Source organism: Salarias fasciatus, chromosome 4 (assembly GCF_902148845.1).
Source record: "Salarias fasciatus chromosome 4, fSalaFa1.1, whole genome shotgun sequence".
NCBI classification, from domain to species: domain Eukaryota; kingdom Metazoa; phylum Chordata; class Actinopteri; order Blenniiformes; family Blenniidae; genus Salarias; species Salarias fasciatus.
The window spans coordinates 7,930,455-7,945,187 of record NC_043748.1 but is presented as its reverse complement, the minus strand read 5'-3'; the positions used below and the strand labels follow the sequence as shown (position 1 = coordinate 7,945,187).

General features: G+C 41.8%; 1 protein-coding gene and 1 long non-coding RNA gene across 5 annotated transcripts in view; one reads left to right on the top strand and one right to left on the bottom strand.

Annotated features, from left to right (window-relative positions):
• Positions 1-14,733, top strand: part of LOC115386506 (E3 ubiquitin-protein ligase rnf213-alpha-like) — a 109,788-nt gene that overhangs the window by 64,717 nt on the left and 30,338 nt on the right. Inside the window, exons 1-6 of one of the 4 annotated variants that reach the window (XM_030088839.1) lie at positions 2,408-2,538; positions 4,025-4,138; positions 4,823-4,977; positions 8,951-9,580; positions 9,672-9,841; positions 9,926-10,093. In XM_030088839.1, coding sequence (XP_029944699.1) covers positions 4,039-4,138; positions 4,823-4,977; positions 8,951-9,580; positions 9,672-9,841; positions 9,926-10,093 — 1,223 coding nt within the window. In that variant the 5' untranslated portion in view covers positions 2,408-2,538; positions 4,025-4,038. Of the gene's footprint in view, positions 1-2,407; positions 2,539-4,009; positions 4,139-4,822; positions 4,978-8,950; positions 9,581-9,671; positions 9,846-9,925; positions 10,094-14,733 lie in introns of those variants that run through there. The other 3 variants (XM_030088840.1, XM_030088841.1, XM_030088838.1) reach the window with 3 other exon arrangements.
• Positions 370-1,368, bottom strand: LOC115386511 (uncharacterized). Its single transcript, XR_003931306.1, has 3 exons — positions 1,322-1,368; positions 928-1,174; positions 370-477 (listed from the first exon to the last, which is right to left on the bottom strand). It is a non-coding gene; the product is annotated as an uncharacterized LOC115386511 (long non-coding RNA).

Sequence of the window (14,733 nt, the reverse complement as noted above, 5' to 3'; positions counted from 1 at the left end):
TCATTAAAGCCATATTCCACCCTGAAGACACCGCTGAACAGCAGCAATAAACCTTATACATGTGTTTCCAAAAGCATGATCAAAGAATAAATAATATGCTCTTTATCATCCTGATATCAAATAATTCTGCATTTCTACAATTCCCAGCCACTAACCAGTCCTTCCCATGTTATTTTACAGTTCTGGTAATGTTGTCAAGTCGTCTGTGTTTGTGCGCAGCTCCGGACTTGACACGGAGCATTCCCTTCGAAAAGATGTTGTGCAGGGTTTCACTCAAGAACCAGTCCAGGTTTTCTTTCAACTCTTTTATTGCCAACAATTCGGTGTTTTTTTTCCAGATTCCTTTAGTTTTCTTTACTTCCTTAGCCCTTTAGATCCCTTAGTTTTCTTTAACCCTTTAGTGGGTTCTTAATTGCTTTGGGCTTCTCTTTAAGTTGTTAGACAACCCATAGTTGGGAGGCCCTCAGGTGGAAAAACCTTAAGGAAACAAAGTATGCCAATTACTTGTAGATTCTCTTACAAAAGAACTAATAATGAACTGGCCATAAAGGACCAAGTGCTTTTAAGAAAGGCAGATTCTCAGTATTAACGAAGGTAGTTTCTCAGTTTTAAAGTATTAAACTTATTTAACAGCTCAAGCACAGGTGGCAAATGAGCACAAAAATAAATCAAATCCCTTTCCTAACTGCTTATCTTAAGGTTCCTTTTCAGTGGATTTTATGTTAAACCTTACCACCTTAATAAATAAAATATTAATTCTTACTTTAACGTAGTGAACAACAAACTTAGCACTTTAATGACTTCAATGAAAAGAAAATGTTAAACTTAAAGTCCTTTGCAGCTGGTTAAACGCAGGTGCTCCTGCACGCAAACACTTCTCCCTGAAGTCAGTGGAGATGTGGAAAGGGCCACCGTTCCGCAGCTTACCAGCAGTCCATCCAGTTCGAAGGGTTCTTTCGCACCGGTTAAACCCAGGGAAGAACAACTTCTGTGATCATTACCAGAGAGTTGTGTCCTCCCCTGGCCTGTCTCCTGCTCCAAGCAGGAAGGCTGTGAAGCAGGTCTTCCCTCCACCCACCTGGCCAGGAGCATCAATCAGGTGATAGGAATCACCTGGTCTTTGTTCTCCGTGATGGGGGATGGGATGAGAGGCAGAGCCGGCTCTCTGCCACATCTGAAAGAACAAATGTAATTCTGATTTTGTAAAGCCACTGTGGTTTTGTAAAACAAGCAAGCATAATTAATTTGATGTCTGTTACAGTGCCCCCCCCCCCCTTGAATTAATAATTCCTTCTTTGCTTCATGAATCTACATATCTTACCTCCATAGAGTAATTTCGAAAGATGCAAAAGTAACGTTCTGTGTAGCTGTTCTTGAGAAGGGAAAGGGAAACTAAACAGATGTAGTCACGTCACATACACTCACACCCAACTTTATAATTGTACTGAACTGTGAAACCTTATAGGAACAGTTATTGAAACCAACATAATATAAAATACCTCCAATGTGGTGTAGTGATTTGTACAGCGGCCTTATAGTGAAATATTCCCTTTATGACTTCAGGTGTTGTGGGATTTAACGTTTGCATGAGGATTTTCTGAACAACTCTGCAGTTGACGTTATCTGGTGTCTTTAGATAACCTGTAGCTGTGTGCGATAGCCCTCATGGACGTGTGTCCGACTGGTATAACCTGTATAGCACCATGGCTGGAAAATACATCCAGCACACCAGTGACCTGAAGCTGAATGGATAAATGCAGGGTGGACAAAACAACTATAAGTGGATCTGTGATGGTTATTGTTTAATATCTAACTAGACAAGATAACACTGCACCATTTATCTACATAAAGTGATTGCAGATAGGCATCATGTCACAATCTAAATGAATTAAGAGAGAGAATCAGAAGGATGTGTGTCTTTCTGAACTGCAGATTATGTGTAGAAGCACAATGGAGTGGAATGATGGTTGCTTCACATGGGTTCAAACACCAATTGGGCCTTTCTATGTGGAGTAAGGTAGTTAGTGTCGTGAAATAGTGTAGAATTTCAAATCTGTCTTCACAGTGTAAATAGATCTTCCCTTTTGTTTGGATTGCTGTGGTTATTATTGTTATAGCACTGTGGAGGGACGCAAAAATCTTACTGTGACTGTTATCAACCTAAACGTTTCTTTAATAATAATAATAATAATAATAATAATAATAATAATAATAATAATAATAATAATAATAATGGTACGAGATGAAAGATGAAACAAATCAGAAATGAGTAACAAATAACTTGGAATAAGTTGGGTGATTATTTCAAGACAATAATTCCAGCGTTTATGGTCACTGTGTCGGAAAAATTCCAGTCTGAGTCACAGCGAAAGCAAACTTTATTAGCTGACGCCCATTTCTGACAAATCGAAACTTTGGGAGAGACGGAAACGTGAGGAGCGCAGCGCGGGCTCCTCTCTTCAGACTGTCTCTGTCCGCAGGAGCGACGCAGGACGAGCGGGGATGAGTTCGTGCAGCAGGAGCTGAGAGCCGGCCCAGGTCAGTGCAGAGGGCCGGGGAGCCTCCCTGGAGCCCGGGTACCACCTCTGTTTCCCCCCTTATCGTCTCCCCGACCAGCTGAGTGTAGAAGCTGCGGCGCTCCTGCAGCCTGCTCTGATACCCGGTTAGCTAGTAGTTAGCAGCGGCAGCTTATGTCTGTTAAACAGGGCTGACGCCGAGGGTTATGAGGACTCTGAGGTTTTAATGCTGTAGATACATGCGTGTGGTCACTTCACATTAATGTCAGAAACTGTGAAGGTTAGTTCGATATTTATTATTCAACGCGGATAAAAACCGGAAGTGACTGCAACATGTTTTTATTTTCCTCATGAAAGCCGGCATGTGATTGGTTGAACTAGAAAGCCAAAGACGGGTTCATCAGAGAAGAGGAGTCACTCTTTTTATTTTTTCGTTTTTAAATAAAAGTCGAAAAACCCAAAGTAGACGGAAGCGATTGAACCGCCGCGTGAGTGGTCGTGTTGGTGAGAATTGCAATTTATATAAGAGCTCAAAAACAAGTGTCACATACTTTTAAATTTTCCTCAGGTTTTGTTTTTATTCTCTTTCTAACTCTGGATTTATTTTTTATAGTATCCTACCTCCACAGTATTTTTTTCTTTGTCTAAATGTTAAAATATGATATAATTAATTGTAAAAACCTGGGAAAGAGTTTTCTTAAAATGATTAAAATGATCAATAAATTAATGAATACAGACTTAAATGAATATATATTTTCTTAGAATCATTAAATTTCTGCCCTACTGGGAGCCAGATAGCTTCTAGATTGAAACTAATTATCTGGTAACTTATCGATTAGTAATGAATAAAATACATGTTAAGATTTGCATATACATCATTAAATGATTGTATTCATTTTTTTTATTTGCATAAAATGAGAATATGACATAATACAAAATTGTAAGAACTAAACCTTGACTGCAGGAGAAGAAAAAAGCTCTATCAATTTATATGAACCCCCATCAATTAACATTGCTGTCATAAAAATAATAAAAAAGATCAGGTAACAAAAAGCAGAGAAAACTAATGAAGGAGGTAAAGAATTCCTCTTTAAAAGGGTAAAAGTGGAAAGTAATTTGAAATCTTTTTACATTTTTCTGTCACGAAACGCCCTAAGCAAACTTTTTCACACTTTGTGTGGAGAATAAAATAATTTAATTACCTGCTTGGCTTGTTTACACCCTAATGTTAGAGTTATGATAGTGGACTACTGCAGCTCCACTGTGTTTTCTCTGTGTTGTTGAGTCAAGTTATTTTGTTATTGACTGTAAAATCCTTGCGATTGTTGTGAAATAGTTTCCACCGTGGTCAAATAAAATGCTAGCCAGTTGTTGTTTAAGGCTGATCAAAGTCCAGATGAGGGAAAAGATTTCATTTCTCATGATTGCAGACCTCATTTTATGAGAGAAATGAAAGTGAAAGCAGTGTGTTGCATGACTCCTCTGATAAACAGGTTCTTTCTGCTCAGGAAGACCAGTGAAGATGAAGTGCACAGCTTGTGGCCATCAGATACCGGAAAAAAATGCCAACTTCTGCAGCAAATGTGGCGAAAGGCTTTCTGTCCAACCTGCAATCACAGAGGGTAAGTAAACTAGAGCAGAAATGTATAGTTTTTTTGGAGGATTTCATCAAGCGGGCCACCACATTCACTGCATTGCTTATAAAATTAACATGCTTCCCACCCATTACAGAGCATAAGGTTTAATTTTTATTATTTACCATTGTGCCATGCAAGAGTTTGCGTCTTAAATTTCTGTCAGTAGAAACACGAGGAAACCTTTATAATGTCAATGAAGGTGGTGATATGATATATACTGACATTATGTTAGAGATGGAATTAAATATACCCATGTAAGTGTTGTTTGGTACTGGAAGTATTTCATTGATGTCTACTTTCTTAGTATAGTTATACTTTTTTATTGATTTGCAAGTAGAACAGTAGTAGAATTTTTCAGTGCTTTTTCCGTAACCTCACAGTGGTTCGTCATGTTACTGACATGTGAATCAGTATTTTGCTCCAACCGGAGCTCCTGCAGAGGGCAGTAAAGCTGGATGGACTGAGACTGAATTCTATGATTAGTTGAAATGTTTGATGTCATTTGCCTGTGATTTACCTAAAATTCAAACTACTGCAGCAGTAGAGCTCACTACTGATGATAGCACTCTAAGCATTAACCTCAGTTTTAAAAGAGTTGTTGTGTTATTTTTTGTGTCTTTGAACAGAGAAACTCTAAGATTTTTTTTTTTTTAATTATTTTTTATTCAGAAGCAGGGGACCAGCCGAAACCTTTGGTTGCAGACTCAGAAAGTAAAACTGAGAAATCAGGATCTCAGCAAGGTGACCAACACATGGACGACAAAGAGTCCACTAAGTCTCAGAAACGGGCGAATGATGAGAGCATCAGTAACGGAAAGAAGAAGGTGAGTGCAAAAGTCAAACTCTTGTGCTGCCTTCATTCATGTCATTCATTTTACATATGATAATGTTTTCTGTTTTCAATATGAGCTACAGATACTCAATGCACAAAGATCAATCAGTCAGCCTTTGTTATTTGGTTTTAACACAAATACAGTGTCTGAGGTCAATATTAATGCTTGTCAGATTGTCCGATTGAACAATGGATTGTGCTACAGAAGCTACTGATGCCATTTGGTTTAATAAGGCGATATCTTGTTGTGTTTCTTTACAGCGCTCAAGCTGAATGTGCATGCTCTTTGTCTTTGTTTTTGCATGCTCCTCGTCTTCTTCATTTTTGGTGTATTTCTGTGGCTAAGTTACAGCCTCCCATCTATAGGCCGGGCATATGTACAACTTTGTTTATTCGTTTATTTTGAGCAATCAATACAATACATGGTAGTTCAAGTATATAAGAAAAAAAGTGTTGAATATGTGTTGTATTTGTACCTCTTTTGCTGTTTCTGTGAAAGTCAGGATGAAAGTTAGATAAATATATATGTTGCATACCCTCATCTTGATCAATCTAATGAAATTTCAAGAAAATTGACTAAAGATAATTAGAAATAAAAGCAGAAAAATGATGTCCACGCCACTGGCGCCACCTGGTGGCCAAAGTAAGCTGTCAAAATTGTAGCTTAATTCAGCATAATAAAGAATTATATGATTAAATGTATTACTTTGTCACATATTTGCATTAAATTCATAATTTCTTTGGAAAATATGCTATACAGTACATGGCAAATAAATATGTGATTACCAAAAGCCACACAAATCCAAGAATGTAATAGAAAACGCGTGGTGTATTCTGCCTGTTTGCTGCAGACTTGATGATGTGATGATTAAGCATGAAGGTAAAATGATAAAATATGAATCTGTAAACCTCAGCAGTAGGGTGACCTCCTATTTCCCCGTTTTGATCTGTGGCTCCGCCCCTCTCTGCACGCTCTCCCACAAAAAAGTTGAAGAGCACTGTTTCCAGTGCTTTTGAATGATGGGCGCGATCTCCCGATTGTGCTGGATCCTGTTGCAAATCACCCAGTAGCCCGTGACAGAGGAACTGGTGATTTCATCCATTTGATGTTCAACAGAAAAACTCAATCTTCAGAGAACCCTAAAACTTGTTGTCTCCTAATCTGTGCGTCTCTAACAGGAGGCAACGTTTCCTTCTTGTTTTCTGTTTTTGTGACCAGATCTGTCAAACATACGGTCCAAGGGCCAAACCCAGTGTAGCTCCCATAAAACTTGCTGCCTATTAAGCACCAGCATTTATAGGGTTAACTGGGTAACGCTCCACATATTCCCTCTTTTTGTTTGAAGATTAGAGATTGGAGCCATTTAAATTTTTAAATTGATCATTTACAGCTGGAAACATCTCCAAAAGTTTGAGTTGCATTATATTTCATGAATTTTTATTTCTGTGGACGCTTTAACTTTTGAGAAAGCAGAACGAGACTTTCGAAAATCTTCTTTGTGGTTATTTTCTTTGTCAAATAAACTCCTGTGAATCGGCATTTTGTCTTGATGACAGCTAAATCGCTAACTTCAAAATGAAGTGATGTTCCAGCTGTGTTCATTTCAGTGCAATCTAAAAGAAAAAAAAAAAAAATAAAAACAATCCGAGACAGATTCTATGTATAGTGTGAGATATTAATTGGATGACTTAGATTGTTAAAATGGGGAATGCTGCAATGTGTTTACTGATGGTGAATGTTACTGAATTCATGCTTTCAGAGATAGAGAAATATTACACTGTAATGAGGAGAAATAGATTTTAATAGTATGACAACTACAAGTAGTTTTTTTTGTGTGTATTACTAAAGTGGATGCTGGACGGTGAGCCAGATCCCAGCAGTAAGCGTGGTAGAGTGAAGAGCAGACCAACAGGCAATAAAAGAAAAAACACTTTAGAGTGTTTCTAGAATTCAACTAAGACAAACTCATTACAGTTGGGACATTGTGTGAACTGACCTGAACCCCCCACCACACACACACACTCACACACACACACACACACACACACACACACACAACAGGTTTTCTCATTTTCTGATCAAATTGATGTATAGTTTTTTTTTTTTTTTTAATGCTCTGGTTCATGAGTTGTTTAGATTTACCGATGTTGTTCTTTTGGGGAATGTTAATGGTCATTTATTGATCCCTTGATGGTTTGAAATTAGTTAATTTTTGAAGACACAGTGTTTAATAAATGTTAAATGAAATCAGCCAAAGCAGGAGTCTGGTCTGCACTGTCGGCAGTAAGTCGGACCTGTTCCCGGTGCAGGTTAGACTTCGGCAGGGCTGCCCTTTGTTCCCAGTTCTGGTCATAGTTTTTATGGACAGAATTTGTAGGCGCAGTCGGGGGCTCGGGGGGGGGGGCTGCTGCTGCTCCAGTTTAGGGACCAAAGGATTCCATTTCTGCTTTTTGCAGATGACGTCCTGTTAGCTTCTTTGAACCCAGACCTACAGCATGCACCGGGGTGATTTGCAGTCCAGTGTGAAGCTATGGGGATGAGGATCAGCACCTCCAAATCCGAGGCCATGGTCCTCGACCAGAAGAAGGTGGTCTGCCCTCTGCAGGTTGACAGAGAGACCTTGCCCCAAGTGGAGGAGTTAAAGTATCTCGGGACCTGGTTAATGAGTGAAGGAATGATAGAGCGTGAAATTGTCAGTCGGATCGGTGCACCGGCTGCAGTGTTGTATCAGTCCGTTGTGGTGAAGAAGGCGCTGAGCCGAAAGGCCAGTCTTCGCTCCTACTCTCACCTATGGTCTTGAGCTTTGGGTCATGACCGAAAGGACAAAATCCCAGATACAAGCATCTGAAACAAGCTTCCTCTGTAGGGTGGCTGGACGCTCCCTTAGAGATAGGGTGAGGAGCTCAGTCACCAGGGAGGAGCTCGGAGTAGAGCCGCTACTCCTCCGCATCAAGAGGAGGCTCAGGCATCTGTTCAGGATGCCTCCTGGACGCCTCCCTGGGGAGGTGTTCCGGGCATGTCCCATCGGGAGGAGACCCCGGGGAAGACCTAGGACATGCCGGAGAGATTTTCTCTCGACGTCTTTCGGCTGGCCCAACAATGCCCTGGGATCCTCCCGGAAGAGCTGGAGGAGGTGTCTAAGGACAGGGAAATCTGGGTATCCCTGCTTAGACTGCTGTCCCCACGACCCGGTCCAGGATAAGTGGTTAAAAATGGATGGATGGATGGATGGACACCTGGGATGCCAGAAGGTCCAGTCTGGCCTGTTAGATGACTGTTAGTCACTAAGAGTCATTTTAGCCAGTTTCAGTTGCAACTGGATTGAAAGAGACATATAATTGCATTTTGTATCAGGATGTAGTTTAAAATTGGCATGATGATGAACTTGTACTTAAATTGCAGATATTTACATCGTCATGCATGTGCTGTATTTCCTTGTACCAAAAGAATGGATTTGTGGATGTTTGTGCATTATTGTACTGTCATTTCGCTGACGTGACCCCTCTCTAGTTTCTCCCTGAACTAAAATTACTTTGACACATCAGGCTCAAACCCTGAAAACATCCTTTTCTTTTATTGCATGCCACCTTTTTTTTCACCATTTTTCTGGAGAATTCACATTTTTGTTTTGTGCAGCTGCTGATTATTAAAAGTGCCTTTGTTGTGGTTTGTTGAGGAATTTGACCCAGAACTGTATCTGTGGTGAAACTTTGAAGAAAAAAAAGTGGAGTTTTTTTTTTTTTTAAGATATTGCTTAATGGAGTTTAATGAAGATATTGCTATTTTTAGAAAAAAAATATTGTGATATGAATTTTTGGCCATATTACCAAACCCTATAATTATTCCGGAAAGACTTTCATAAAAGATACAGAAATTCAAAAAACTATTTATTTATCTAGATCTTATTCAACAAGTGTTCAACAGAAATAGTTTGCATAACTGCCTTTAAATCTTATCTTTACAGAAGAAAAAGAAGAGGAAGAACAAAAAAAAGAAAGATGGCGACACGTCTTTGGACCAGTCTTCCACTTCGATGACAGATAACCAAAAGGAAAAGTCACAGGGCAGGAGAGACTCTGACAGTGACAGCTCAGACAGTCCAGTGAATGAAACAGACTCACTGGAAAGTCAACCTAGTGCTGCAGCAGCGAAGAGCTCCGCCACTCAGAATGAAGAGACCACCGATCCAATAGAGCCAAGTGCAGCGGGGCAGCCCGAGGAAGCCACAGGCAAGCCCGAAGACGACAAAACAAAGAAAACAGAAGAGGATCAGAGCCTCAAGACAACACCGACAGACCCTCTGACTCCACGTGTCGACTCGAAGGAAAAGAAGAATGCAGCTTCTCAGGCAGACACAGGTAAAGAGACGAAGACAACTAACCCCGAAGAGCCGAAAACTTACCCGAAACAACAAAAGAACAAGAAGGACGCTGTCAATACCAAACAGTCAAAACAAGACCACAATGCCAACGTGGAGCAAACTACAGAACAGACAGAAGAAAGTAAAACTAAAGGAAAGAGTCAGCAGGGGAAGAAAACGAAGCAGACTGCAGCAGGTCAACAGAAGGTTTTCGGTCCTCAAACACCATCAAAGGTGATGTTGATCAGTATGTGAAGTAATTGTTACTGTTGAACAGGAGACTCAGTACAGTCTTTTAATGCAAATTGAATATTTGATGCTCCAGCCTGACAGCACCGGCTCCAGTGTAGACCCAGTGGAATCAGAGGATACGGGACCACAGCAGTCTGGAAGTGAGAAGGAGCAAATGCAGACCTCAGATGATGACGGTGAACAGAAAGACAGCAGCACTGCGAAGAAAGAGCCTGGCCCCAAAACAGCACCCCCTCCAAAAAAGTGAGTCTTGTACGTTGTCATGGTTAGTTTTTGTCTTATGCATTGTATTTAACCTCAACCTTTATTTTCGTTTTTTCTTTTCAGGCCACCCAGACCCAGTCACATTGCGCCTAGTGACAGACTCAACATTTACTTTCATGCAGTTCTCTCCAAGGATTTCAAATTTGATCCAGGAGTAGATCGCATCTTCGTCAGAGTGGGTTCCTACATAGGAGACTGGGAGAAAGATGCAGTTGAGCTGTTTGTGGAAAGGTAATTATTCTTGAAAGATTATTAGGTAGACACATCCCAAGACTCATGTGGAAAAAAAAGTAAACCTTATGTTCCAATTTTAGATGCTGAGATGTTTAGAACAGGGGTTCTCAAATTTTTAGGATCCAAGGATCCCTTATATAGGAGAACATTTTTCAAGGACCCCCTCATCATTCTCATGTCATTTAAACACAGTCTGTCATAAGTAACCCTAAATGCTTTAGCAATTACCTGTTCATTGACCATGCAACCTAAATTATTAAGATCAGTGTAGTGGAAATGGACTTACCCAAATAAATTTGCATAAAAACAATACCATTTCTTGAATTTTGAACACAGGTGAAGTTTTATATCCACTTGTAAATGAGCCCTGTGCTTGTTCTTCATTGCACTCAGAGTCGAAAAAGATAATTCAAAGAGGTCGGTGGTGGGAAAGGGGAGCAATATTTGCATGACCGCAACAGTGAGTTCTGGATACTCGTGAGAGGGAGGACCAAAAGCTTGCATGATTCACCTGCTGAAATCGGACCTTTAATGTCCTATCACAGGACAACAACAGCTGCTCTTCTGCTTTACCTGTCAGATCATTTGTTAATGCAGTAGGTGCAAAGTGATCGCTCACCCAGTCCCAGGAATCGGTGTTCAAGTCAGAGAAGTATGAGCTGAAGTGCTCACTCAGTGATGTGAGCTTTGAGGCGACCTCCCTCACTGTAGCAACACACAGGTCATGTTTGTAGAGACACAGTCAGTTGGGGAAAGATCTGTAATCCTCTTTCTCCACAGGTCTGTTGAGTTCATGAAGGCAGTGATTTTCAAGAATAGAGGTGTGGCCTCCTTTGATGGAGAGGTTGAGGCTATTAGGTGTGTTAAATATGTCAGTCAACACACTCTGGATCGTTAAAAAAAAAATGGTGCGATGTCAGGTTTTTCGTCTTTCAAAAAGTCCAGCATTCTCTGCGTAGCTCAAGCACTCACTGTAAAAGTTTACCATGACACAGCCATTGCACTTCATGTGATACAGCAGTGCGTCATGTCTGGCATCCAAATAGATGTGACTGCAATGCCCTGGACTTCGCAAAATTAACTGCAGTCACTGCTGCATTCAAAACGGAGTGAAGATCTGGTGCAGTGTCTTTTGAGACGAGTGCTTGCCGATGCAGCACACAGTATGTAGCAATAGTACACAAATTGACAGACTTTGTCTGCACAGTAACTCCACTTCTGCACCATCCATACAACCGGCCACAGAATTTCCCCAGCCCAGTTCAACTTCAGTCATGAACGCTTCCAGAAGACTGATCATTTCCTCACCTGTCGCCCTGCCCAGCAACTCCTTGCAGAATGGAAAGTCCTCCAAAATGTCTTCTTCCCAGGGAGGGTGCACCAAAGCAATCAATTCAGCTGCACTAGAAAAAAATCTGTTGATCCATCCAGGTGAATGGAAAACTGCACACATGACTCTCTAGAAGCTGTGACTGAATGTCGGCTGAGAGTTTTTCCAAATCTCCTCCTCATAGTGTCATCTGAAAGTGGTACAGCTTTGACTTTATTAACTGCCTCTTCCCCAAGCACAACTTCACATATTTCTACTGCTGCTGGGAGAAGATCTTGTCCCGTTGAATGGGGCTTCTTGCAATTTGTTGAGCCACTAAATAAGATGCCCTCCATGCTTTTTCTGAAGTTGCAGCCAATTTCACCGTTTATATTTTCTGGTGAATGTATCCCTCACTCTTTCGCTCAAAAAATCTTTTGTCTTTTAACTCTGGGTGCTTGGATTATCAGGTGGGGGGTAAGCTCGGTGGCTTCATGGCTTAATTTGCGAACACCTGTATACACACCACACATTTGGTCTTCGGTGGCTGTTCTCAATGAAACCAAACTCCAGATAATTGTCGTCATATCTGTTCAGTTTAGCTGGTTTAGACTTCGAACCACTTGATGAAGAGGGCTTATGTAAATGTGCTTCCATTGTCACTAGCTAGAAAGCTTAAAGCTCGTGTCCGGAGTTTCCGTTCGTTTCCAACGTATGTATCATTTTTCAACAGAGCTTAAATGTGTCAGTCTGGTTCGATACTACAATATAATATTAGCATAAAGCAATATAAAAATTTATTTATGAGCCCCGCCTTCGTCTCATATCCGAAAAAGCGCCGTCAGCGTCGGCCAATAGAATGCCAGCTTCCGCATTCTCGTGCTGTCAGTCAACATGTGCGCGCAGCCAGAGAGCACGCGCACTCGCCCAGGCAGAGGAGAGTTAGCAACGCAGCAGCCGCCCCGCTTACCTCGGATATATCCATGGTCTGCTGAACATCCACCGTAAACAGCTCAACATGGAGGATGCTGTAGGACTCGGAGGCTCTCATTTTCACCCGACAGATAATTCGCGTGCATGATTAAAGGGGCGTGGCTTGGTCGCTCATGAAAGCAGAGGGAGGGCGGAAAAAACCTCTCTCTTTCAAAACTCCGGACACGAGCTTTAAGCTAGGTTTACACTTGCACAACTTTTAGCCACGATGTTGTCGTGGCAAGGTGTGCCAATCTGGAGTCACGAACCGGCAGGTTCCCGCACTGTTCACGACTAGTTCACGCACAGCTCATGACCAGTTCACGGACAGTTGGCGCACAGTTCACGGACAGTTCACGAATGCACCCGTCAGTGTCGCGAACTGGCACGACGCATTCACGCATAGTTTGCGCATAGTTTACGAGCTTCCCGCATTGGCACGACGTGGTTGCGCGCGCAATTACGCACGTCATATACAAGTAAAAAGGGGGCTTCCCCAACCCCGGGTCATTTTTGGATTTGCTGTGGAACAGACAACATGCTGAATGCCAGAGACGCCGTCACTGCGGAGAAGAGAAGATCCTGTACCTGCAGCTGCTCTGTGTTGAAGAGCAGCAGAAAAGGCGCTGCCGAGGGCCCCGAGCTGAAGGGGGCCCCGACGGATGGCTGACATCAGTCAATTTCAATGACAAATTAAAGACGCTACACTTGATGCTGCAGCGACAGTGGGTCGAAAATCCCCAGCATGGGGCCCTTTTCCGGGTGCTCGCCGGTGGCCAGGACTGTCACGCATTCTCCTGCATTGTCCCGACGCGTTCACAAGGAGTTCACGGACAGTTGGCGCATAGTTCACGGCCGGTTCGCGATATTTTGTCGTGACCAAAATTTTGAACATTTCAAAATTTTCGTCCCGACATGGCACGCAGTCCCGATGGGTTTACGCACACTTCACGCCACTTTACGAGTGGTTTGCGACCGTTTGCGACTCGATTCGTGGCAATGCGTGCCACAGACTCGTGCAAGTGTAAACCTGGCTTAAGCTGGATGATACAAGTCCATCCAGGCTTCAGTTCTTCACTGAGACTGATGAGCTTTAAAGCTTTGCAGTGCCTGTTACCAAACTCAATTTATCATAGTTAACAGTGATGCATCCTCAACAGAACAGGTCAATGCTAAGGCTGCATTGGATGAAACCTTATGTCATTACTTTCAGACCTATGAACTTCATAGCAAATTTTAAAATGTATACTTGTGCATGTGAATCCTTGTGGGCTGTCTTTGACCATCTATGGCTCGAGTTTCTATTAAGGAAGGTCGTGTTAGGTGTCCTATTGGGGGGGGGGGAGTATTACGTGTTTTTTTAGCCCTTTAGTATCACTCTACAACACACTCAAGCAACAGCTTCACCCAAAGTTGGATGGTGAAAGCTGCATGTGTCAAAACCAACTTAAATCAAATTTGCCTCAGCATCAGGCTGCCTCAAACGACTGCAAATGAGTCCCTGTCTCTTCAAGAATCTCCTCTCCTTAGCGACACGACTAGGGCTGGGCAATATGGCCTAAAATTTATATATATATATATATATATATATATATATATATATATATATATATATATATATATATATATATATATATATATATTTATACCATGTAAATTTGAAACTTACATGGTAAAAGGTATATATCTCGGTATAATTTCATATATAAATTTCAGCATGACAGTCTTTTAATGGTTACCATAGCACATGTTAAAAGCGTGGAAGCAGGAAGTAGTTTTTAAACTATTAAATAACATAAGTCAAGTTACTTTGAATCCAAACCATGTCCAGATTATAGATCAGGGGTCGGCAACTGGATTTGGTGCCGAGCCAATTTTTTTGACTGATCCCCATTCCTCGGTGGCTAGCAGCAAAGCTAACAGCTGACTGAGGCACCGGTAGCGTCTATCAGCAGGCTACTTTTACAAAGTGTCCCTGAACACAGCAGGAGCTGCGCGGCACAGGTTGTTCACTAACGCAGAGGATTTCCAGGTGTTTCACAGGTAATGAAGGAGGTTTAGGAGGAGCTGGATGCTGACAGGTTAATGGACGGTGTTACTGCCTCCGTGAAGCAGCTGCCTCAGATTCTCAAAATCATCTGGCGGACCAGATATTATTGTTCGACCAGTGGGCCGCCAGTTACAGATCGTTGTTATAGATGTTGCATCAATCTTTTTCACGAGCTGTTCATCTGTCTGTTCACTGCTTGCCGCCATCGCTGTTGTTGTGTACTTCTTCTTCGGGGAACTGGGCATCTAAAAAGTTGCATTACTGCCACCTAGAGGATGTAATGTGCTATCGCGGTTGGGCGGTATG